This window comes from Sorghum bicolor, chromosome 10, assembly GCF_000003195.3.
Source record: "Sorghum bicolor cultivar BTx623 chromosome 10, Sorghum_bicolor_NCBIv3, whole genome shotgun sequence".
In the NCBI taxonomy this organism is placed as follows: domain Eukaryota; kingdom Viridiplantae; phylum Streptophyta; class Magnoliopsida; order Poales; family Poaceae; genus Sorghum; species Sorghum bicolor.
The window spans coordinates 2,398,797-2,423,674 of NC_012879.2; the positions used below are offsets into that span (position 1 = coordinate 2,398,797).

The 24,878-nt window shown below is 38.7% G+C and overlaps 2 protein-coding genes across 2 annotated transcripts; one reads left to right on the forward strand and one right to left on the reverse strand.

Moving 5' to 3' along the window:
* Window positions 4,868-11,115, forward strand: LOC8068425 (probable 2-oxoglutarate-dependent dioxygenase At3g50210). The gene is made up of 11 exons (XM_021448578.1): window positions 4,868-4,895; window positions 7,585-7,700; window positions 8,341-8,459; window positions 8,541-8,604; window positions 8,689-8,756; window positions 10,057-10,115; window positions 10,215-10,374; window positions 10,497-10,516; window positions 10,620-10,666; window positions 10,894-10,909; window positions 11,093-11,115. The coding sequence occupies exons 1-11, from the start codon at window positions 4,868-4,870 to the stop codon at window positions 11,113-11,115; spliced, it is 720 nt and encodes a 239-aa protein (XP_021304253.1).
* LOC8070707 (leucine carboxyl methyltransferase 1) lies at window positions 19,735-23,834 on the reverse strand. Its single transcript, XM_002437750.2, has 13 exons — window positions 23,597-23,834; window positions 22,889-22,977; window positions 22,659-22,795; window positions 22,507-22,554; window positions 22,262-22,343; window positions 21,564-21,666; window positions 21,258-21,378; window positions 21,131-21,178; window positions 20,815-20,898; window positions 20,663-20,727; window positions 20,347-20,398; window positions 20,216-20,254; window positions 19,735-20,114 (listed from the first exon to the last, which is right to left on the reverse strand). The coding sequence occupies exons 1-13, from the start codon at window positions 23,707-23,709 to the stop codon at window positions 20,079-20,081; spliced, it is 1,017 nt and encodes a 338-aa protein (XP_002437795.1). The 5' UTR covers window positions 23,710-23,834; the 3' UTR covers window positions 19,735-20,078.

The following is a 24,878-nucleotide window of genomic DNA, read 5'->3' on the forward strand; positions in this document are numbered from 1 at the left end:
ATGTTTTTTCTAGTCCGACAAGCCGTGGAGCAACTCCAACACTACCCTAAACTTCATTTGGCAAATCTTGGATTTTGCCAAGTGTAAAGCTCAAATGCTAAGTGAAAAAAGAGGCTTCTCCAACAGTTAGCTATTTTTTTTGGCAAATTTGGACTATCTTGTGATTCCTAAAAAAATCAGAGGGACTTTTATGCAAAAGTTGCAATCTATTTAAGGCATGCGTGCACGCTGAATGTGTGGGTCCCACCGCGTAGGCAGGATGCCAAGCGCTCCCAACGCTCCTAAATTTGAGCCAGTTGGCCCTCTTTTTGCCAAGCATCCTATTTTGCCAAGTGCATATAGGGTAGTGTTGGAGGAGCTTTTTCTATGTTTTGCCAAAAATTAGAATTTGCCAAGTGCATATAGGGTAGTGTTGGAGTTGCTCTTAATATGCACTAAAAGATTATATTATTTTTTGAGCATTTTAACAACCTAAAATGAAAAGAAAAATCAAAACTAGAAAGTTATAGATCTAGTCATGCATACAATTTTCATATAAAGATAATTTTACTAAACATCTGATGCATACAATTTTCATATAAAGATGATTTTATTAAAGATCATAGACTAACTAGGCTCAAAAGATCCGTCTCGCAAATTACAGGTGGATTGTGTAATTAGTTTTTATTTTCATCTATATTTAATATTTTATACGTGAGTCTAAAGATTTGATGTGACAGAATATCTAAAAATTTTATAATTTTTTTGGAAAAAAGGCCCTGATGTAAAGGGTTTTTCTGAGTCTTGTCACGTCCATATCCAGATGTCATGGGGCCATCAGGGATTCTGCCTTTTTTGAGGTGGATGCGACATACGCACCAGTGTACCACGAGACAGCAAAATGCGGCCAGCTTTGTCGTTTCAACCAAATATAGTAATGATCTGCCGTGCCAGCAAAAACGATTTAAGGTCTCGTTTGAATCCGCGAGAAAGCAACTCTTGGTCTACCAACACACGAGAATGAGACGTACTCGCCTTCGCCTTGTTTAGTTACCGTCCGAAATTTTTTCACGACACTGTAGCACTTTCGTTTGTTTGTAGTAATTATTGTCCAATCATGGACTAACTAGGTTCAAAAGATTCGTCTCGTAAATTTCGACCAAACTGTGTAATTAGTTTTTATTTTCATTTATATTTAATACTCCATGCATGCGTCTCAAGATTCGATGTGACGGGAAATCTTGAAAAATTTTTGGATTTTGGGTGGAAGTAAGGCCTTGTTTAGTTCCAACAGTTTTTGGAAAATTAATATTGTAGCACTTTCGTTTGTATTTGGCAAATATTGTCCAATCATGGACTAACTAGACTCAAAAGATTCGTCTCGTTCGACCAAACTGTGCAATTAGTTTTTATTTTCGCCTATATTTAATACACTATACATACGTCTAAAGATTCGATGTGACGGGGAATCTGAAAAATTTTATAATTTTTTTTGGAACTAAACAAGGCCCGCCAAAAGGTTTACCTCTTCTCTTCTAAATTATAAGACTTTTTAGCTTTCTTAAATATATAATTTTTATTCATTATATCTAGATATGTATATACTAAAAGTTATGTATCTAAAAAAACTAGAATGTTGTATAATTTAGAACATATGTGTTCATGTCAAATTGGGAGGTCTAGCATATCCAAGGTTAAATCCAAGATCACCATGACCAAGCAATAGATCGGTGAGGCTGATTTAAAGCCCCGTTCTTCGCCGATAGAACTCGAGAGCACCTTTTGGGAAGACCTGTCGAGGAGACGCACGTCGAGATTGTCCTAGCATTTGTAAGGTCATCTAGAACGCCACCAAATCATGTCGAGAGATACCCTAAACAACAGGTGATTGAAAAAGTAGAATAAAAGGGGTAATAGATGTAAAAAAGATCGATTAGATTTGGATACTTCAATTAGTCATGATTATCTAATCTAACATATATATAGAGAGGGGGTAGTCTTATCCTAAGAAACCTTTTTAGGATGTTCTCATGAGCTCGGAGCAGTTTAGATAGGAATTCAAAAGACTATATTCAGTGTGGGAGGAACCTCAGCACCCATGCATTACTACAAAAACGATTTGTAGCAACGTCCTCCTACTTTGTAGGGGCGGTTCTATATTGAGCCGCCTCTACAAATGGTGGGCAACCTGCAAATGCGTTTTAGGGGCGGCTGGCCTGATTTATAAAGGCGACTTAATATCTAGTCGCCCCTACAAATCCGAGTTATATAAATGGATGTCAAATATTTAAAATTAAGTATTGAAATATGAATTTTTAAATGATCTTGGATGGAGAATGGCCAAAATAAAAGTTTTAGACTTCAAAAAGTTATGAAACTTTGTTGTTTACAACTTTTTCATTTGAAATCATTTACTACTTGAAAATACTATTTGAAAATAAATTTTGAAATTGTTGAATTTCTTTTTTTAATCTTCGGCTAAAACTTGTAACTAGTTTTTCTCTCTCATACTAACTTCAAATTTGATGTTTCTTTAAAATCATACTCTATTAATTTATTGTATTATTACAACTATTATTACGTTCATCTATTGGTGTTTTATCTATTTGAATTTTGAATTTGAAAAACAAATGACAACTTCAAATGCGATTTTGAAACATTAAATGACTTTCATCTTGAAAATTCATAAACATAAAAGTTATAGAACTCATGAAGATCTATAACTTTTATTTTGGTCATTTGTTCATCTACGATTTTGATAGTAAGATTATTCACAAATCATACATATGTAATTTATAGTTATGAAACTACAAGAGAGATATGTAAGATTTGCGAATAATGTTAGTATCACAATCTCAGATGAATAAATAGCTAAAATAAAAGTTATATCTTAAAAATTTATGAATTTTGCAGTTGACAACTTTTTAAATTTAGAATCATCTTGTCAATGAAAACTATGTTTGAATTTCTTAAATTTGAAATTTAAATTTTGAAAATGACCATGGACGGAGAAACTACCAAAACAAAAGTTAAAGATCTAAAAAAGTAAACTTTTGTAGTTGACAACTTTTTTATTTAAAATCGTCTTGTCATGAAAAACTACATTTGAATTTTCAAAAATTTAAATTTAAATTTTTAAACGATCTCGGATAGACAAACAACAAATACAAAAAGTTATAGGTCTCAAAAAATTATGAAACTTTATAGTTGACAACTTTTTCATTTGAGTCATTTGTCATGAAAAACTATATTGGAATTTATCAAATTTGAAATTCAAATTTTGTAAATGACCTCGGATGTTGAAACTACCAAAATGAAAGTTGTAGATCTCAAAAAGTTAAAAACTTTGTAGTTGGCAACTTTTTTATTTGAAAATTTTTAGGACCTCAAACAATCAATTTGTGCTCGGATTAGTATAATATATGAGGAACCAAAATCCAATATAGACATATGTGAGTATTGGGTAGAGTGGCTAGAGGAGTGAACATAATGTGTGATTTTAGGCAAAAAATGAGTGACTTATGGCTGACCGGTGGGGCCTCCTCAGATTGAAAAAAGTTTTGCTAATTTTTGCCTGAATTCACGAATTTTCAGAAAAACAATTTGTAGAGGCAGCTCAACATCAAGCCGCCCCAACAAATAGTGAGCCATCCCTAAAAAACTGATTTGTAGAGATGGCTGGCCAACCGCCCCTACAAATCGTGCATTTGTAGCCACCCTTCATTAGGGGCGGCTAGCAAAACCGTCCTTACAAAGGTTCACTAGCCGCACTAAAAACCATGTTATAGTAGCGATGCCAATAGGCTTTGTGAGCTACGAATACGACCAATAATATGAGCTAGTTCCTATGTTTGCACAACGATACATATATGTAATTTATTGCTAGGTAAACCATGGGTTGATAGAAATAATTTGATGCATAATAAGTCAACAAATACTCAGTGCAAATACAGCCATAACAAAGTTACTCTTAAGCCTATGATTGTTGCTGAAATTTTAGAAGCTGATCGCATAATGGTAGATAGAAGAAAGAATTGACCTTTAGAAGCTGATCGCATAATGGTAGATAGAAGAAAGAATTGACCTTTTAGAAAAGAATGAGTTGCATGTGATACAATACCTTCATCTAAATCTGATTTTTTACCAAAAAAAATAAATTTGCTTTGACTCTTGTTAGAACTAATAATTTGCAACATGTAGACAATATAGAGGATAATATGGTATATTTATTGATATATCTTATTCTGTTGATGGTTCAAAAAAATTGTTGTAGTTGCGTTGATGTATTTATATTATCCCACTTAGATCAAAGAAGCAACAAAATGGTGTATGGAGATCTTATTTGTGCTTTATGATGGATGGATCCATGTATTAAATAGTTTTGCGGATAGACAAATAGACAACCCACTATACAAGTTGTCTATTTAGTTCTCTCTGTCTGATATGGCAAGGCTTATTATATACAATACTGATCTGTAGGTTCTATTAGCCCCTAAGTTTTTTGCCTCTTAGTTTGGGACAATGTGTAGTTACTCCCTCAGTTCCAAACTATAATAAATCGTTCTAGCTTTTCTATACATAGTTTTTGCTACATATCTTAATGTACAATGTCTATATACACATTAAAAGCTATGTAAAAAAAGTCAGAACGATTTACATCTTAGAATAGAGTGAATACTTAATGAAAATGACCTAGTAATTAATATTACATAGCATAGAATTGGTTGGGGGAAAATGATGTGATATGATGGGGATCAACTGCTCCTAGCACATGGTCCTATATCTATATGTATATATAAGAGCTAATCCTCATACCTCATGGGCTCATCACTTGGTGTAGCAAGTAGTGCTAGTTTGTTTGCAGAACATTTTAATTTCCTCTGGAATAATGGATTCCGACGCGATCCCTCTTATCGGTAAGTTGTTAATAATCTTGCATATGGGCTGGGTTGTGTTTTTCGTATTTCTCTTTCTTGCTTTTCATTGGTATAAGCTGTTAACCTTCTCCCATTGCTTGCTACTCCATATGTCCCTTACATATGGGTCGGGTTATATTCTTTATATTTATCTTTCTAGCTTGCTTTTCTTTTTTATATAAATACTAGTAAATATGTTCAATTCGTGTATTATAATGGGGACACACACATATCTGCATACCCTATTGAGCACCTTGCGTTTGTCTAAGATGATTTTTTTAGAACTACACAATACAACGCACGCACACTCACCCTAATAAACACACATAGGCAAAACCCTACTTCTATGAGCACCTCATATGGACTGAGCCAGTATATTACAAGATTGACCACAGATATCTTGTTGTCAAAGGGGTCGACGTCGCCTACCACTGGAAGCATAGCGCCGATAAATCATGCAATAAATATAGGAAAATGCGAGCACTTGTGCCAAGTTGAGGACTTGAACCTGGATAGACAGGTTCCACTATAAGGAACTCAACCAGCTGATCTATGACTAGTTTGCTGTCTAAGTTGATTGGCTTGCTTAAAATCCAGGTTCCGTCGATTTTATTAGATTTAATTTAACTTGGCCCACCTTTATTGTAACTAAATCCTAAAGCACATATTAATTAAAAGCTAGTTGAAAATACTCAGCCTAAATGGGTGGTTATTGCCTATATCTGTTATAAGGTCAAATAAAAAGATAGAAGGTTAGCCACACGTGTATACATATTGCGACACACATGAGCTTGGACTCACCTATCTAGGCCTAGTGGGATGCTAGTGAGGTCTTGCAACTCGAAACTAAATGAGAGCAAGAACGATCGAATCGAAGTGAGTAACGTAAAAAAAAGTGGTGAGAGTGACGGTCAATTAATGGACCAATGGACGATGGAGAAAGAAATTTTCATGCTTTAATATTAAGTAATATAATATTTTTCTTTTTGAAATTATAAGTCATTCTTTTTTTAGATACATTGCTCTTAATATGTATCTAGACATAATATATATATCCTCATATATAGTAAAAAATAAATGCTATACACTGCAAGAATGAAAACTTAGATGTACAAAGTTTTATTTATTTATTTTCAAAATTAACGTCACAGCAAGAATGAAAATAGGTTGGGCTGTTGTGGATGTATCGCAGACGGCGGTGCCGCTTCTGCCATAACCGTGTGCACAAGCTCGTGCCGAGAGCCGACATCTTTGCCGAGAGCTGTCGAGTAGACTCTCGGCAAAGAGCTTCCTTTGCCGAGGGCCACGTCACGCGCTCGGCAAAGCTCTCTTTGCCGAGAGCCGAATGCAGGCTTTCGGCAAAGAGGCTCTTTGCCGAGAGCAGTTCACTCGGCAAAGGCGGGCTCTCGCAAAGTCCCTGTCCACCAAACGCCGACTGCCGGCGTCCCCTTTGCCGAGAGCCTTCCGTTTGACTCTCGGCAAAGGAAGGCTCTTTGCCGAGCGCTAGCTGGAAAGGCCCTCGGCAAAGCAATCTTTGCCGAGTGTCTTGGCTGGCTCTCGGCAAAGTATTTTTATTTTTTTTGTTTTTTGTGCTGAGTTTTTTTTGGTGCTTTGTGTCACTATTGCAAACTATATTTTAAAGTTTGGAACAAATTTGAGTTTTTGTAGTATATTTAACTGATTTATTTTATTTTTTTTATGTTTTGGGATAACTCAAATGTGAACTACAGGTACATGAAATAACGTAACCCAGTGCTTTAAAAAATGATATTCATGGTATTAGGTGTATTTTGAGTCCGTATCCAAGACCTCACATGAAATCTCGACCATCTCGCTGAGGTAACATGTCGAGTTACGTGCGCGAAAAGAGGATTAAAATTATATAAAATTCATACGAAGTCCGAAAATCGTGAAACTTGGTGATGCGTCGTGTCATCGCATGTGGAAGCTATGGTTAAAATTTGAGAAGATTTGGAGCAAGATGCAACGTCGGATGTCTAAAATCCAGACATCTCCACATGTGATCACGGCGTGGCCCTCGGCAAAGACTGTCTTTGCCGATTAAGACTATGCCGAGCGGTCTTTGCCGAGCGGGCTCTCGGCAAAGGCTTTGCCGAGAGCTTAGTGACCCTTTGCCGAGCGCTCGGGCTCTCGGCAAAGTACCAGAATCCTGTAGTGTGAGTAAATAGGCGGGTGAACTGCAGTAAATCCACTGAGCGTGGGAAAATTTCAGTTTCAATTAGGGAACTATGTCTTGTTTAGATGCGAAAAGATTTTGGATTTCGCTACTGTAGCATTTTCGTTTGTTTGTGACAAATATTATCCGATCAAAAGATTCGTCTCGTGATTTACAGGTAAACTGTGTAATTAGTTTTTATTTTTGTCTATATTTAATGTTTCATACATGTGCCGAAAGATTCGATGTGACGGGAAATCTTGAAAACTTTTTGGTTTTCGGGGTGAACTAAACAAGTCCTAAGTGATATAATCCTGTGAGATTAGTAAGTAGTTCTCATGGGAGTTTTCTTCTAACTTTAAAGAGGTGGGCCATATTTCTCCAAGTAATTTTTCTTTGCTTCTTGAGAGGAGATGCACCTGACTCTCACTTTAATGAGATTGGATACATATGACACACGTCTTGTTTGCTAAAATACATATATATTTACAATGTTATTTTTCCCGCTGTTAGATATCGCCCCACTTGTCGAGAGGATTGATGATCCAAATATGGCCAATGACAAGGATTTACTACAAGTTGTCCAAATGTTGGATGGTGCTTGCAAGAACGCTGGGTTCTTTTATGTGGTACGTGCTAATGAACTTTGGTTATATTGAAGCAGGACAACCTGCTTGAGACCTTTTAAGTAAATTGCCTTAGATGCACATGTTTAGTTTAACTTGCAACGCTTTGATATCTGGATGGAGGATAGAAACAATCAAAATTCCGTGATAGGAGATTTGAATGGAGAATAGAAACAATTATAGAAGCTTTGTGATGTCAAGAAATATTTTAAGCTCTTAACCAAATAATTTCAACTGAATTAGTCACGATATCCTTTTTTGTTTCCTAAACCTGGTTTGTACTTTTGGTTAATCTAATAAAAAAACTTTCTGTAGGGGCCTCGACCCCTCCAGTTTCCTCAAAAAAAATTACTCACGATATATTTTTGAACTCATGCTGTTAGAAATAAAAATAAGAACATATATCCACGGTAATGCAAAGGAACATGCTAAAACAATTTTTGTGACCCAATGTACTGCACTAATGTTTATATTGAATGAATTATGATGCTTAGTTCAGCAAATACAGTTGATTATATTTATTTGTTATGAATGGACTAAAAAGACATATATTTAAAGTCAAGTTATATATGCTCCTTGCTAACTAGGAGTTTATCAAAATCTAAGCAAGGTGGCTAAATTCTATTTACAACTTTGTTAACAGAAAGGCCATGGGATCTGTGATTTGTTGATGAGGGAAGTTAGGGACGTGGCAAAGCAAATCTTTCAGCTTCCTTATGAGGAAAAAATGAAGATTAAGATGACGCCTGATAGTGGATATAGGTGTGTGGCGGCTAAAAGATGCCTATTATGTCCTTATAAGATTTATTTGATGGGGACTTTATAATGGTTCATCTTTTGTAGAGGATATCAAAGACTAGGTCAGCATATCACCTCAGGAAAACGCGATATGCACGAAGCAATTAATGTGAGTTATCAAATAATGTGTTTTGTTTTTTTAAAGTTATACAATTATGATCTAATAAACTAATCAAGATCACAACAATGGCAGTACTTGGCTCCAGTTATACCTGGTAAATATGGTGATCTTGGTAAAATACTTGAAGGATCTAACGTGTGGTATGTTCCAAACTCCAACTCTCCTATTTGATATTTGACACAAATACATATCTAGAAGTGCCATATGCTTTTGCATCAATATAGAAAATGGTTAGTTTAAAACAATTTTGATATGAAAGGGTATTACAATAGGTTAATACTCCCTTTGTTTCAATTATAGTTCACTCTAACTTTATCCTAAAGTTAAACTTATTTAACTTGAGCAAGCTTGTAGAAATTTGTATTAACATATGCAATACCATAGTTATGTGAGTAAACATAGGACACTATCTTTTTATCAATAATTTGTAATCGAAAGTTCTAGCCGATTTCAAATGAAGAATATTTCAACTACAAGTTTTAGATTTTATTGATATATAAAATTTTGATACAGGGTGTCTGTCCATCTGAGATAGCTTAAAATTATAAAAAATCTTAAATCTGAGAATTTTGAAACTAATTATGTAAAGTTGTAGATTGCACTAACAGCTACAACTTTGGTATAGATCATATCAGCATCCGATGTCGCTTGAAATTTCTAAATTTTAAATTTCAAAATCTTAGAACGTAAAATGAATATTTAGGAATCTAAAGGACTTTAAACAGAGAACTTGTTAACTACAAAGTTATAGATCATATTGAGTACTACAACTTTGTGCGGATAATGCAACATCCACGGTAGTTTGAAAATTATAACACTGAAATTTCACAATCTAAGAGTTTGAAACATTTTTTAAAAACTATAAACAAGTTTCAAATAAAAAATTTATCAGTACAAAGTTGTAGATCGCACTCTATAATTATGGTATAAAGTTTGACTTCATCTAAGTTCATATGAATAAGTTATAATTTTTTACATTTATTTTTAAAGGTGGATATTTCAAGAAGTCCTGCTCTATTAATCAATTAACAGAGACAACCGTATTAAGATGTACAACTTTGTTAATAGTAAATTGACAGAGACAGTCACGTTATAGGATATCTGCCTCTGTAAATGATTAACAGAGATGGCTTCACAAAATGCCCGCCTCTATTAAATTAGGGAGCCTATCTCCTAAAATACGTTATGTGGTAGTGAGGCCTAGAACTCAAGATGTTAACTCAAGGAAATAGAACATTTGGATCATGTAACCTTTGTGTGTTAATTACTACGTTATGGTAGTGAGGCCTAGAACTCAAGATGTTAACTCAAGGAAATAGAACATTGTATCATGTAACGTTTGTGTGTTAATTACTTCAACCCATGCATGGTCAGGTGCAATGAAAACATGAATTTGCTTATTTCTAGCAAACAATCTATAATCAATTAGCTTTCTTGCAGGCCTGAATATCTCTCGAATTCTAAGTTAATTCTGGAAAACTATAGCAGCCTCCTTAAAGGTTCACATTTTGAGACTGTACTCAAATCGCTCTCTTGTTCTCATCAGTAGACACATTAGACACTACTACTGGTGTTTATCACGCTCTTTCTCAATACAGATCTTTCGAGGAAGATCATGCGGGGTATAGCATTAGCATTGGGAGGGCCAGTTGATGCATTCGAAGGGACAGTAGCAGGAGACCCTTATTGTCCAATGAGGTTGATTAGCTATCCTGTCTCAACCGATGTTCCAGAAGAGAAACGCACTGAAACTGGAATGTAAGAAAAAACATGTTGGCCGTTTTCTCTTACTTTTATATGTCCCAAAATTTGTGCTTTCTAGGTGGACATCTCACAGTGTTTTTTTGGTGCTTTCATGCATCCGAATACAAATTCATCAGGGGAGCTCACACTGATTACGGTCAGTACATCTTTCTAAATGTTGAGTTTTTTGTTCTGTTGCTTACTTTGAAAATTATTGGAGATCATGCATTCCCTTAACTTGATTAGATTGAAAACAACAGGGCTTCTGGCACTAGTTAACCAGGCTGATGATATATGTGCCCTTGAGGTACTTGTTTCCTTTCGCCCTTGTATAACCTTTTATTTGTAGTACAATGTATTATCAATTAATTGTTCCTCCCTTTGGCTCTCTTGTAGATTTGTTGACCTGAATCTTTGTATAACAAGTATATACTATGCTATATACTTTTGTAAAGCCCACTGTCCTTACCTTTGTTCCTGAGAAAAGTTGAGATAAAGCCGGTCTGCATAAAGTCTTTGATAATGCAATTTCAGGTTCAAAACCACTCTGGCAAGTGGATACATGCCATGCCTATTCCTGGAACCTTTGTTTGCAACATTGGTGACATGCTCGAGGTTTTTTTTTGCCAATTAATTTACTTTCCTACCTTCTTTGGTCGCCGATTATTTTCTGAACATACAAATGACTAGTAGGTTGCATAATTAGTTACTGATCATTATGTGTTCCATTTAGGTCTACTCGAATGGGATTTATAAGCCCAAGCTTCATAGAGTCATCAACAATTCCCTTGGTTGCCGTGTATCTGCCGTGTTTTTTTACGAGGTAATACATGTACTCCTGTATTAATATCCCCTCACTCTGTCATTCTGTCTGAAAGCTGTAACCAATTGTGCAGACAAATTTCGATGCTGCCATAGAGCCTGCGGAGTTCTGCAAGGAGAAAACTGGTGGCACTGCCAAATACGAGAAGGTCGTGTATGGGGAACGTTTGGTTCGGAAGGCTAGATGCATGTGCTGAAAGCCTGAAATAAACTATCCATGTACTGAAATAAATCGCTAATTAAACTGAAATAAAGGAATTACTAAATATAAACATATATAAATAATATGAAGAACTATCGGCTACGATATGTTATGTAACGTTATGTTATGTGTAATTACTTGAAATTCAAAATAATCTATTTTTAATTACTGTAAACACATGATTGATATGTGTCCATGTATGAGTGATGAATGATTGTAAAGAGGTGATCGAAGCTTTGGTTAAGTGCCCATGAGACTATGGCGTGAGTTGTGGGTGCAACATATCTCTCTTGTCTTTGTCATGTGTGCAGGTGTTGAGCATGAGGTAATCGACAGTAATGGAGAGGGTCAAGCGGGATTCCGTGCACGATGGACCAGAAGCGGTGAAGGATAAATGTGAAGGCTTGGACTAAGAGACCAAAGGCCAGCGCGGATGGACCATGGACGGCTAGCACTTGGACACTTTGACAAGCGAGTGTACATGCAAGGATGATGGTGATGAAGATGGTGTTGATAAAGTCAATATGGTGATCGGACCAAGTCAAGGTAGACCTACGAGCCTTGCCGAGGACAAGCGCAGGACACACGTTGAGGTGCGAGCAAGGCAGGGGTCGAGAAGGAGGTCGATGTGGCGGAGGCGAGGTGGACAGTGGTGCCTAGGGCATCGTCCGACGGGGCAGAGGGGAGCTAGATGATAAAGAGAAAGAGGTGAATGGAATATTTGATGGGGCGGCCGTTCCCTGCGTTTCCACTAAGCCTGGCTAAAGGGCTCTGCTTGCTCATCATCAAAGGACAGAGCAGCACCACCGCGACGGAGCACCACAGAGTGGCATATATAATCATTAACATATATAATGTTGAGTACACATATGTCGTATTTGTGGTGGCTCTTTGACTTTAAATGATTATAAATCTGGCTATCACTTGACTAATACCCTTGCACAAGTATTAAAACATGATACTGTAATAAGAAGGGAACAAGATATAACTTGGTAGTTGCACATTCCAGTACAAATGAATATTTTGATTCCACGACAATAGTAATCTCCAACAAATTAAGCCTGGGTAGAACATTATTCCGAAATAACATATTTAGAACGGTAGAACATAGAAAAGGGCACTCAAATGCCTTGTTCACTTAACAGTCGAACTAAATAAAGCAAATACTATGATCATCATGGTTGGTCCATTGGTTTATGAGAGCAAGCCTACTCAAAGTTGCTGGCTGCTGTTGTCAAAAAAGAAAAGTTGCTGGCTGCTGTTGTCAAAAAAGAAAAGTTGCTGGCTGCAGGCCGGGTAGTTCACTTCACTTGTCTTCATCAGCAGCAGCACGTGGCGGCATAGGCTCCAGCGTGGGTGCTCCTCTGCCCAGCTCTGTGACGTCTGGCACGGATGGCATGCCCAACTGCAGCATGAGATTTGGAGACGGTGGTGGCGGTGGCGCGGCACTGCTGTCTCTTCCTGCACCGTCGGGACCATAGGTGCCGGCGATGTCGGTGGTGCTGGGGGTGCTACAGCCTGCTGGTTAACATTCACATGGTACAGACGTAAGTACACGGACATGGGCTCCACATAATCAGCAAGTCCGAGGTTCGCTAAGCTGACGGTGGTGATAGTAAAGCGCCCGTCTCATCGGCATTCCTGCCTGGCTGCCCGTGTGAGGACCATAGAGAATTGCACGACGATGCACTGGTCTAAGGTCTCTTCGGCGCCACTGGTGACTATACGCCTTATGGTGGCTTTCGGGATGGTGTACTCTTCAAGTGGTTTTGATCCTGCACATATTAAAAAATTATTACGTGCCTCAGATCATATTAACTAAGTATATGAAGAGCTCCATCAAAATTGTACCCAATTTTTTTATTGAAACAGCACAACCTCCGTGAAAACCTGTGCAAACCATGACAAAAAAGTCATCTAAATTCACCAAAAAAATCACACATGTAGATGATATGATGATACACAACCCTGTAAAATATTTTATCCAAACTCGAATTCATTTGTGAGATATAAAAATAACAAATTTCTAGCAAATTTTGTGGACACCTTTCTGGCTTGAAATTTGTTATTTTTATATCTCACAAACAAAGTTGAGTTTGGACAAGATATTTTACAATGTTGTGTATTATCAAATCATCTACATGTGTGTTTTTTTTTATAAATTTAGACAACTTTTTTACCATGGTTTGCACAGGTTTTCACGGAGGTTGTGGTTTGCACTAGATATGTTCCCTATATGTTTTAGAATAATTTTATATCCAATAAAATTCTTAAAACCTAAGTTCTTACTGCTCGGTGATCCTTTGCATGCTTACATGAGCTGTCACACCAAAACCTTGGTCTTGGCATGCCATGGTGTGACTATAGGAGACCGTCACACCTGCACCATTCAGACTTTTCTAATATACTGAGGAAAAACAAGGCACTTTAAAAAAAAAAACTGGACTAATATATACATCACTTGGACAAAGGACAGATTGGCGACGTGCAAACGACCCTCTTTGTAGCTTGGTGCATCAAGTAAATTTGGTAAACAATAAGGCTACAGACATTGGGCAGCCCATCGGACGCTGATTATGGTGCTATATACTAATTAAAGAAGAGGCAAGAACTTGATTTTGGCATGAGCCAAAGGTTTGAGAGAAATCATCCCTGGAGACCAAATTGCTGTACCATTGTAGTGGTCTTTTGACCTCACTATTTTACAACCTCCTACTGTATTAATTTAGAACTCGGCTAACATGCATTTGGCTTGAAGCCTGCAATGAGGCCATGTACATTAAAATTAAGAAAGAGACAAGAACTTGATATATGTTGGGCATGAGCCAAAGGATGAAGAGAAATAATCCTTGAGACTAACACTGTAATGGTGTGACTTATTTGCAACCTCCTCATTGATGAAATATTTTGTTTGCACATTGATATGTGAATATTGTAGGTCTAGCTTTGTTAAGATGTAGCAGTATTATTATGTCACACGGTTACTTTTGCCACAACTGATCTTCCTTGTTTGTAGTGCATGTAGGTGCTAATTAAATTTTATTCTCTATGGAAACTGTTATTGTAAACAATGCATTAGGATGGTTGAGTCTAAGTTACAACTCTCTCCTCTAGAAATCGCTAATACAAACTGTACTTCAGAAGTGCATTAATCGATGTGTACAAAGTCCTTCTCCCATCTCTTCATGACTCGCGTTGCACCTGAATAGAGTAAGTAGGGTTCATATGGTAAAATCTCAGTAATGAAACTCGTTGTAACATGTCAACCATACTACAATATATTCAACTACGATGGTGAGCCTAAAATAAGAGAGAACCAATTAAATCTTAAAAATGTTATAGTGATAGCCTACGACGCCGTGGTGGAGGGCTAGAGGCGGTGCCGTGTCGCATTGTCGCGGCGTCGATGGTCAAGAGCCATAGCACCAGGCTGATGCTGGATGAGGAGTGATGTGACATGCGTCGTGAGCTCTGGAAAACTGCAGAAACAAATAATCATTAACAGATATATGAACTGTGTATGCCTGGTGGCTCTTTGACTAACAATTTGTAAATAATGAGGAACAACAATAATGATCACTTGACTATATTACACAAGTATTAAAACTTGATACCCGTACTGTAACGATGAGGAACAAGATACAACTTGCTAGACAATATTCCAGTACAAGAGTAAATTTTGATTGAACAACAATATATAGCAATCTCCTGCAAAGCATGGCTGAAATATTATTCTGAAACACCATATTTAGAACCATAGAACATAAAAAGGGCACTCCAAATGCCTCGTTCACTTAATAGTCGAATTAATTAAAGCAAATACTACTTAGAGCAAGCCTACTCAAAGTTCACACTTCACTCGTCTTCATCGTCGTCGTCAACAGCAGGTGGAGGCATCAGCCAGCAAGGTGCCTGCCGCCACCAATGCTGCTCCAGGCCACAACGCATACATGTCAGTACGAGGTGCTAGCTCCATGAAATCTGGCACGGATGGCAGGCCCAACTGCAGCGTGAGATCCGGTGACGGTACGGTGGTGGTGGTGGCACTGCCGACACTTCCTGCACGGTCAGGGCCACAGGTGCCGGTGGTGTTGGCGGTGCTACAGCTTGGTGGTTAACATTCTCACGGTACAGACATATAATTCTCGGACAAGCGCTGCATGTAATCAGCAAGTTTGAGGATAACAAAGCGGTCGTCGGCAGTGACAGTGAGGCGCTGGTCTTGCCGGCACTCCTACATGGCCACCCATGTGAGGACGTAGATAATTGCACTATGCACTGGTCCATGGTCTCCTTGGCACTGTTGGTGACCCTTGGCTGCTTGGATCTTGTGGCAGTACTTGGCACAAGATACGTGTTATGGTGCCTTTGGGGATGGTGTACTCTTCAAGTGGTTTTGATCCTACAGATATTAAAAAATCATTAGGCGCCACATGTCAAGTAAACGAAGAGCTCCACTGAAATTGTACCAAAAAATATTTATTGAAACAGATGTAATATCAACAATCTGGCTATGTGTTTTCTGATCAATTGTCAAAAAATGACTAACGGCCTAATAAGTTTCGACTCGCTATTTTGTCGGTACTTCTTGCGGACTTCTTAAATCCTTTTTAGAAAGGAAAAGACATCTTAGTCTAACTGGTTCATTTGTCGGTAGCACTTTATGTAGCCCAACCTAGCTACCGACAATGAACTATTTACATACAAAATCTTGATCACACTGCTAGCGACAATACCCCTTATCCTCCTAACAAATATCATTAGTGTAGTAAAACTCACCTTTAGGATCATCATGGTACAGGCGTAGGTACTCGGTCATGAGTTGCACATAGTCGACCAATCCGAGGCTAGAAGAGCCAACGATCAGGTTGGCATCGGTGATAGTCAGGTGCCGGTCTCGTCGGCCCTCCTGCATGGCTGCAAGTGTTAGGGTCACAGAGAATTGCATGATGCAGTCCATGGTCTCCTTGGTATCACTGGTGACACTTGAATCGTCTGGCTGGACTTGGCTCATAATACGCATTATGGTGCCTCTCTGGACGATGTATTCTTGATGTGGTTTCAATCCTGCAGATATTAAACAAATATTAGGTGTCTTACTATCACATACCATATTGACCAATGGTGTGAAGAGCTCCACTAAAATTGCACAAAAAACTATTGAACCAAATGTAAATCAACAATCTAGCTATGTGGTTTCTGATTGTCTAACAATGAGCAACAACCTAATAAGTTTGAACTCGCTATTTTGTTGGTACTTCTTTTGAGCTTCTTAAATCCTTCAAGGCAGGGACGAAGCCAGAAAAAATTTAGGGGGGGCTGAACAAAAATTCTACATCGACTTAGCTCTACTATTATCCTTCGTAATAAAAAAAATATTAGTTTAAAGTAGTCTTAGATTAAAAATATAGACCAATAATAAAATTCACAAAATATATCTAAAAAATAAAGTTCTCAGCCCACCCTACTTTATAAATTTATGTCTAAAATTAAAAGAAAAACACTAGAAATTTCACTAGGCCAGCAGCGGTAGGGGGGGCTGGAGCCCCCCTAGCCCCACCGCTGGCTTCGTGCCTGCTTCAAGGTCATGATGGTAGGAAAACTCACCTTTGAGGTCATCATGTGGTGATCATTTGCTGGAGCATTGCGCATGGCTCTTGTAATATTGTATTTGTTATTCATTGAACAAAGTGCATGTATTTATACTCATCTAGTGAAGAAAGAAAGTTACACATGTCATATTTGATATTTGCATGCCTGCCACTTGTCGTTGATTGTATATGGTAACCATCTAATGAATAGACAGATGTCCTATATAAATTTTGCATGTTTGACACTTGTGAATGATATGGTAATCATCCAATACATGATTTTTGCATGTGTGCCACCTGTTGGGGCAGGCTTCGCCCTCTTCAACACCCCCCCCCCCTCTATTGACTTCCCACCATCCATTCAGTTATCACCACAAACATTTGTATCTTTGTCTCTGTATATCCATAGTGTTGATCGTAGGTGTTCGTCGCCTTCTCCATAGCAACCAAGCGGGAGGGTAAGCACCGGACGACTCTTCGGACCAAAAAAGAGAGAGGGTTGTGTGGTGAAGTAAGGGCGACACCATGGTGGCCCGTGAAGGAAGGGACGCGAGCAAAACAACCAGTCACCAGATGAGACAAATCTACAGCGGCACCAAAGAGCAATGTTAGACCCAGCGGTCCTCATGTGCTTGGGGTGGTTGAGTGCTTTTTAGGGTTTGAGTGATGGTTTGAGCAAATTGCCCTTGCACCTCGAGGATATGGTTTGAATCTGGGGCAGGTGCAAGGGTCATCGATCCCATGTAATGTCCACGGACGACTATGAATAATGCCTCCGGAGGTCACTGTAAATGAGGATGCATGGGAACCCCCAGTGGTGTAAGTGTTTGTAAGAGGCTTAAAGTGTTGACCAAACAATGGCTATCGCCCTTAGAATAAATATGTCCCATGTATACATCACCCTTAGATGCTAATTTGGGTGATGATTTGGAGATCATTGCTATTTAGTGTTTTTTCATGTTTTGGGGTTTACATATACTTGACCTAAAAACAAGGGGGCATATGTTGATAGTAAAAAAATGGTCGAGGCATGAAAAAGTCTTCATGACGATGTTCCCGGTGTCTAGAAGACCAAGACAAATATTTGGATCGTCACATTTGAAGCTCGGAGGGCAAAGAGAGCAATCCTTGTGCTCAGCCTCCCGGATTGACCTTGTCGGTTTCCCCAGCCAGCCAAGTCGGTTTGTTTTAAGGCGCCTAGTTGCCCTGCCGAACCTGGAAACCGGCCAAGCCGGTTTTCCTAGACTCCAAACTGGTTAAGTGTCTAGATCAGGTTTTGGCAATGTTTTGATGTGAGAAACTAGCAAAATCCACTTGGACCATGTCTCCTACTAGGATAAGATTAAACCCTCTACATGTATCGAAGGATCATAGGCTTTGTTTAGTTCCAAAATTTTTTAAAAAAACGACGCTGTAGCACTTTCATTTTTATTTGACAAACATTGTCCAATCATGTAATAACTAGGCTTAAAAGATTTCTCTCGCGATTTACAGGCAAACTGTGTAATTAGTTTTTATTTTCATCTTTAATGCTCCATGTATGTGCCGCAAGATTTGATGTGACGAAAAATTTTGAAAAGTTTTTGGTTTTTGGGGTGAACTAAACAAGGCCATAGCTTACTGAGAGACTCAACATCCCATTGATCAAATTTACAATTCCTCCCTTTTTAGGCTACTTTTCCAATCTGTTGTGTTTGTTACGTCGTCTCTCCATGATATCTAAGAACGTTCTAGGTAGCCTTGCTGACCCTAGGACAACCTCGACGTGCATCTCCCGAATGGATCTTCCCAAGAGGTGCTCCTGAGCTCTATTGGTGAAAGGCGGGCTCCAAATCAGCCTAACTAATTTTTTGATCGGTCTCACTGGTTTTGGAGTTGTTTGCTGCCTGTGATAGGTCATGTGCGACTTCGGACATGCTAGTCTTTACGGGTGTGTGATCCGATCTGGCATCAACAATATGTCTTGTGGACCATCATTTTTTTCATACCGTTACAAGTCACTACTGTCACTGCCGTAGTTAGGCTTTAGATTAAGTCTCGGGAATTAGTCACGGCTTCTGTAATTAGCTTTATTAGTATCCAAACACTTGATATGACACCCATTGTGATACCCGATATGACACCTCATAAACTTTAGTCCCTAGATCCAAATATCCCCTAACTCTTGCTATGCATTGTAGTGGTCTTTTGACCACACATTTTTGCTTAGTAGAACTCCTACCATTTTCTTAAAAATAACATTACCAAGGCATCATCTTTAGTCACTTATGGGTTAAAGCGGCTTCCTCATCCTAAAATAGAGTAACATCGTCTATGACATCAAATTTCCATAAATATATTATGAAAATATACTTCATGATGTATCTAGTATAATAATTTGATGTTATATGTAGCAGTATTTGTTTCTATAAATTTAGTCAACTTGAAATAGTATTATTTAGAATAACTTTAGAAATTAATTTATTTTGGGACTAAGATAGTATTTTATTATGCCACGTGTGATGCGAATGTGCAGTTGCTTTGTGTTCGACATATGTGGTGGACAAATAATTGTTAATTTTCATGAATAATTAACTCACTCCATATGTTCGACATGCCGCCATGATTGGCCTGAAAGCTCCTCGCACATAAAGCCAAATTGGTACTGCCGGACGTGTATGTCAGTTCCTCTCGTTTCGGAAGAAGCTAAGCTAATGTAACGGAATTATATTCTGCAAAACATGTGCTATCAGATTTAAGCAAGCAGGATCGCACTGTCAGTGTCAGCCATGGTTCCGCACTAAACTGAATTTGCAAACAATAAAATGGAAAACATAGTCATATCAGACCCGTTCTGCTCATATTGTGGCAAACTGGCATGCTTCACATAATCACATCAAACACCGCTGCGACTGCCATCAAGACGTTAAGGTTAAACCAAGTACAACGCCGTTGAGCTTGAACAGCCTATCAAAGCAAGCTCCAACATCAGGAGATGCTTACTGGTATCCTACCCCTGTTCCTTGTATTATCATGCAAAGGCTACTCCGGGGAAGACTAGTACGAATGGTATCAGTTTACAACAAGTACAGCTGGTACACACAGAAGACAATGCACCAGTGCTACTAGGTCTCTTTAAAACCAAAACTGTCAAATATGCCCTGAAATTGGGAAGACTAAATTTAGCCTCGACACAGAATTGTAGACTGGTGAATTCGACTGGACAGAGGTGATTCACAAGAATCATATAAAGTCAACTAACCTCGGCATCGTTGATTCCGTAGGCTACACAGTAGTGTTCCTGACAGCAGAAGTCAAAAATTTCAGATGCAGAAACACACTTAATTTAACAGAACTATGAGCAGAACAGTATTTCTCAATGGGGGCACATACCTGCATCATATACCACTCTTCAAACTCGTCAAACAGTTCTAATCGTTCAATCCTGCATCCATTGCAGACAGCCTTATCAATTGTGACATTGCTGAAACTGAGTTCTCAACCAGGATCAAATTTAAAACTCTAGAGAAATGAGAACAATGTTCAATGGGGGGTGAGCATCACATTCAATAGGTGAGATGTTTTCTCCAGTTCACATAATATTTTATTTTCAGTGATCTCTTATCACTTTCACCCTCTTCTATATTTGGAAGTCAAAACTTTTTTTTTTGGTTTCAATACTATTTACAGATATCACTAGAAACATTACCTGCGTCTTTCTTGACTGTCAATGAAGTCATTATAGATTTTCAGCATATCCCATGCAACAGCTCTCTGAAAAAATGATCATAAGAACCCCAGTCCCCAGGAACTATAGCATTTCGATATGCTAATATTTCATTCATATTATTAGTAATATACCTGCCATCCATTGCCAAGAAAAAGGTTCTCCTTGTGACTTAAGGTTGGTGTAGCATTTATACCAAGGAGGGGGCATCCTCTACTCTGCATCAGCAGGATGACAGATGGCATTAAGAGATATGTTAATGCTAAAACAAAAAAGAACACATCCATACTGAATGGTACAGACTAGAGCAGGAGCTAACCAAATACAAGCACCACCAAGGTATGCAAATTTAACCCATGTTTATTACTGAACCTTAAGCCAAAGGGTTAATGTGCCACAGTGAATTAAAGGTTACAGTGGTTCGTGGAAATACATAGAGTAAACAGATACCTCAAGATTTCTAATCATTTGCTCCCCAAATGCATCATCAGGGTGAATCTGCATCAAAACATTAGCCATCAATTCCAAAGGCTACACCTAAGAGGCAAAATATAGTACACCATGAGAATTATTTGACCTGCTCATATAAGAAAAAGACAGCAGTGGAGAACTTTTGAGATGCCCAACTCACGATAGCACCAGTGGCAGTTGGGTCCAGATAAATAAGCACACACTCTGCAATTATAAAGGTTGGCAAGCTGATGACAACAGAAAGTTATATTAAACACTTGAAAGCTTGGTTTATATTAAAAAGAGATAGAAACTACATCATGCACATATCCTACTGGACGGTGTCCCTATATTGTGTGGCATATTTTCTAGTTCAACATGTTTTCATATCAGAAGAGATAGATTAAACATAGTGGGTAGAAAAGAAGCTTACCTAGGATCCATTTCAGCCATGTGAATAACTGAATCCAGTTTTGGTATGTCACGAATATCAGCAGAAAATAGCTTGTAATGCGTACTTATCACTTCACCTTTTTCTGAAATAGATGGATAAGTTATTGCGCAGGCTGGCACAACAAGAAAAAGAAATGTCCAATTCTGTAACATGGAGTTGTCACTCCAACTTGCAATGCCGACTTGATTCTGAAAGTACTATTTTGCAAAAGTTCATTATCCAGTTTAAGTTTTGAAGTTCTCACAACGAGACAAAGAGAGTTTTCTTCCAAACAGGATGGAACGGCTACCTCTGAAACCAAACGAAAAAAGAACTTTTTCTGCTATGGTAACTAGTACTTTATGCTTCTCCTTATTTGCTACTATAAATCAGCAGATACACATTAGCTGAGAACTTGACAAAAGGTGACTTGAATTTTCTGTATGGAATATAAGACTTGACTACTACTGCTACTCAGTAAACAACACATCTGCTTGTATGTGTTTAAACACAAATGTCTGTGAGATACAACAGAAAGAGGCAGACATCTAGTCAATAATTGACAAATAGGTAGTTCTAAAAGGATATTTTAGTATACTGCATGAAATAGTTTAGAAGTTTGGGTCAATCCAATTACAAATTTGAAGGACCCAACATGCAAAAAGGGATGATACACAGAGAGTAAATGAGATTAGTACCAATCGAAATCGAAGCTTCTGAGCCTAACTTTTCCTTCATTTCAATATAATGGTTGATGATGGCGGCCTTTTTGCTGGTTACCTGCCAAACATTTGCAGTTGACAGATATTACTAGCATGCACAAGGGTGAGAAGATGCAAGTGGGAAAGATTAAATAACTACTAGTATGCTAAATCACAACACAAGAATACATTGCATCAAGGAGTAAAATCCACTTCAGTACAGAAATGAGAAATTCCAATACCTCCTTGAAATCCAGTTCTACATAAAGGTGTGGAGCAATCCTTTCATCCTTGGGGTAGGGAAAAAACAAGAACCAAAAATAAATCAACCAGTCGCATCAACACGAATTAGATCTCTGTCCTGTGAGGATAATAATGGAATTGCAGGACTAACTTGCAACTGGAAGAATGTTGTGTCAAAGCCAGCACCAAGAGATAATATTTGCTTAGGCTTCTCATTGTTACTATTCTTCCCCGCATCGAGGAATTGATGCAGAAGCTTCCTGAGAACAGACCAACGCGCATAATACCCTGCAGTGATTTGGAAAGGACAAGGTTCAGAATTCCCAAAGACTTAATGTCTACATCACCAGAGTAAAGACAATATACAGAAGCAGTACCGACCACGATTGATTATCGGAGCCCTCCTTGTTGGTCGCCTAACAAAAAACCGCACATAATCATCCTTCATGTATCCTTTGTTAACACAGGACCTGCAAAACAAGTTAATATGCCATGTTAGCAACAAATGCTGTGGCAAATACCTAGTTTGCAACCAGAATGCTATCTAAGTTTAGAACCATTCCCACATTTTGCAGGGTTCTCTTCAACCTATGACATAAATAGCAGTGACTACAGATGCAATTGAGCCTTCTGCAGAGTTCAGGGTTGACATTTTAGACACTTAATTAAAGCAATGGCTTGAACTCACTATCCGCTAATCTACACAAGAGATAGTTAAGTTGACAACAAATTGATAACTGGGCATACCCACAGAAAAATAAAATAGAACGTTTCTATAACACTGTATGTCCCCTCGCTGCAAAGAGAGGCTTTCACATGAAAATTGGACTACACCAGTTCATCTTCCTAGCACGAGAACTGCACAACGTGCTACATGCCTATGAGCTTGGCTCAAGTGCTTTGTAGTTCCTACCCCGATTCACTGCAACAGAAAGTGTAATAATTGCCGACAAAACGAGCGGCCCAACAAACCAGCCGCGCCTCTTCCATCCACCACCCAATTGCAACGGAGGGAAACAAATTAGCCGCACAACGGACACCATCGCATCGCTGGGAGAGGAAGGGGAGGGGGAAGGGAAGGGGGATTACAGCTTGCTTGCCGCGGCGTCGTCGTTGGTGGCCTGCACGGCCGCCGGGCTGCTCCGCGTGGCGGCGCTGCCTCCTCCCCCATCTCCTGCTGCTGCTGCTGCTGACGCCTCCATCCGGCTGGGGCGCGGGTCGATCGATGAGGGCGCCGGCGGCTGCACGCACGGACGGGCACGGGGACGGGGCGGTGGGAGTCTGGGAGAGGAGAGCGGCGCCTGGACCGGTGGACGCCAGCACACGGCACGGAGATGGACGGAGCAGAAGACGCAGGCCGCTGTGCCTCGGGGCCCAACCCGAGCCGTGTCTGGACCAGACAGAGGCTGCACAGCCCAAGAACACAACGCGATGCGGGCCGAGAAGATGGGCCTGCAGACGAATACAGTCCGAGCAGAGTTTTCTTTTTTTTTATAATAACAAATCAGAAAATCGGCTAAAATAGTAATGGGACCCATTAGACTCTGACTCTGATGTACTTTGGCTATTCAACAAGCATATGGTTGAATCAAGATTCATAGATTGCTTATTTCTCTGGATGATTCTGTTTTACAGGTCGCCTTACCCTACCTTAACTTTTTTTAGAAAAAAATATTATTAATATTCAGCTTCTGCATCGACTAATGCATATAGATTGTACTCTACCTTAACCTAATTTGCTGCTAGGGAATGTGTTTTTCGAACATTACCCACACCTTGGTATGTTGAAATGGCAGTCGCAATTGTAAGAGTTTTTTTTTTTGACACATTGGCCTCTTGAACGTGTCAAAAAGAAGATCGAAATCAGGCAATCTACGGTGTGAATTGGTCAATGAGGTAAGGCATCCTGATTCTACCAAATGTATATGTTTTGTGTGTGTACCAACATGATCTCAGTAATTTCCTATACGGTATCTCAGCAGTTACTGCTACTCTCATGTAAGAATTACGGTGTTTGTACTGAGGGCTTTTCTGTGTTACTGTGGTACCTTCAAATGGCTCCTATTTTACCTGAATCATACGTTATATTTAGTGAGCATGCGAAGCCATGGTCTTTCCAACTAAAGTGATTTCAAAGCATAAAGTTTCATCGTAACAAACATCAAAGCAAAGTTTCAATTTCAACGTTACAAACATCTTGCACTTTTGTTGGTTTTATTCCTAGAGAGGAGTGATGAGCTTTTCTATTTGCTTTCCCGCATGGCTGCCTTCAAAAAATGTGAAATATTTTAGAGTCATTAAAAAAAATTCCGACAAAAAAAGTAGCTAGATTACATGAGTCAGACCCACGAGAAACAGATTTCAATCTCGT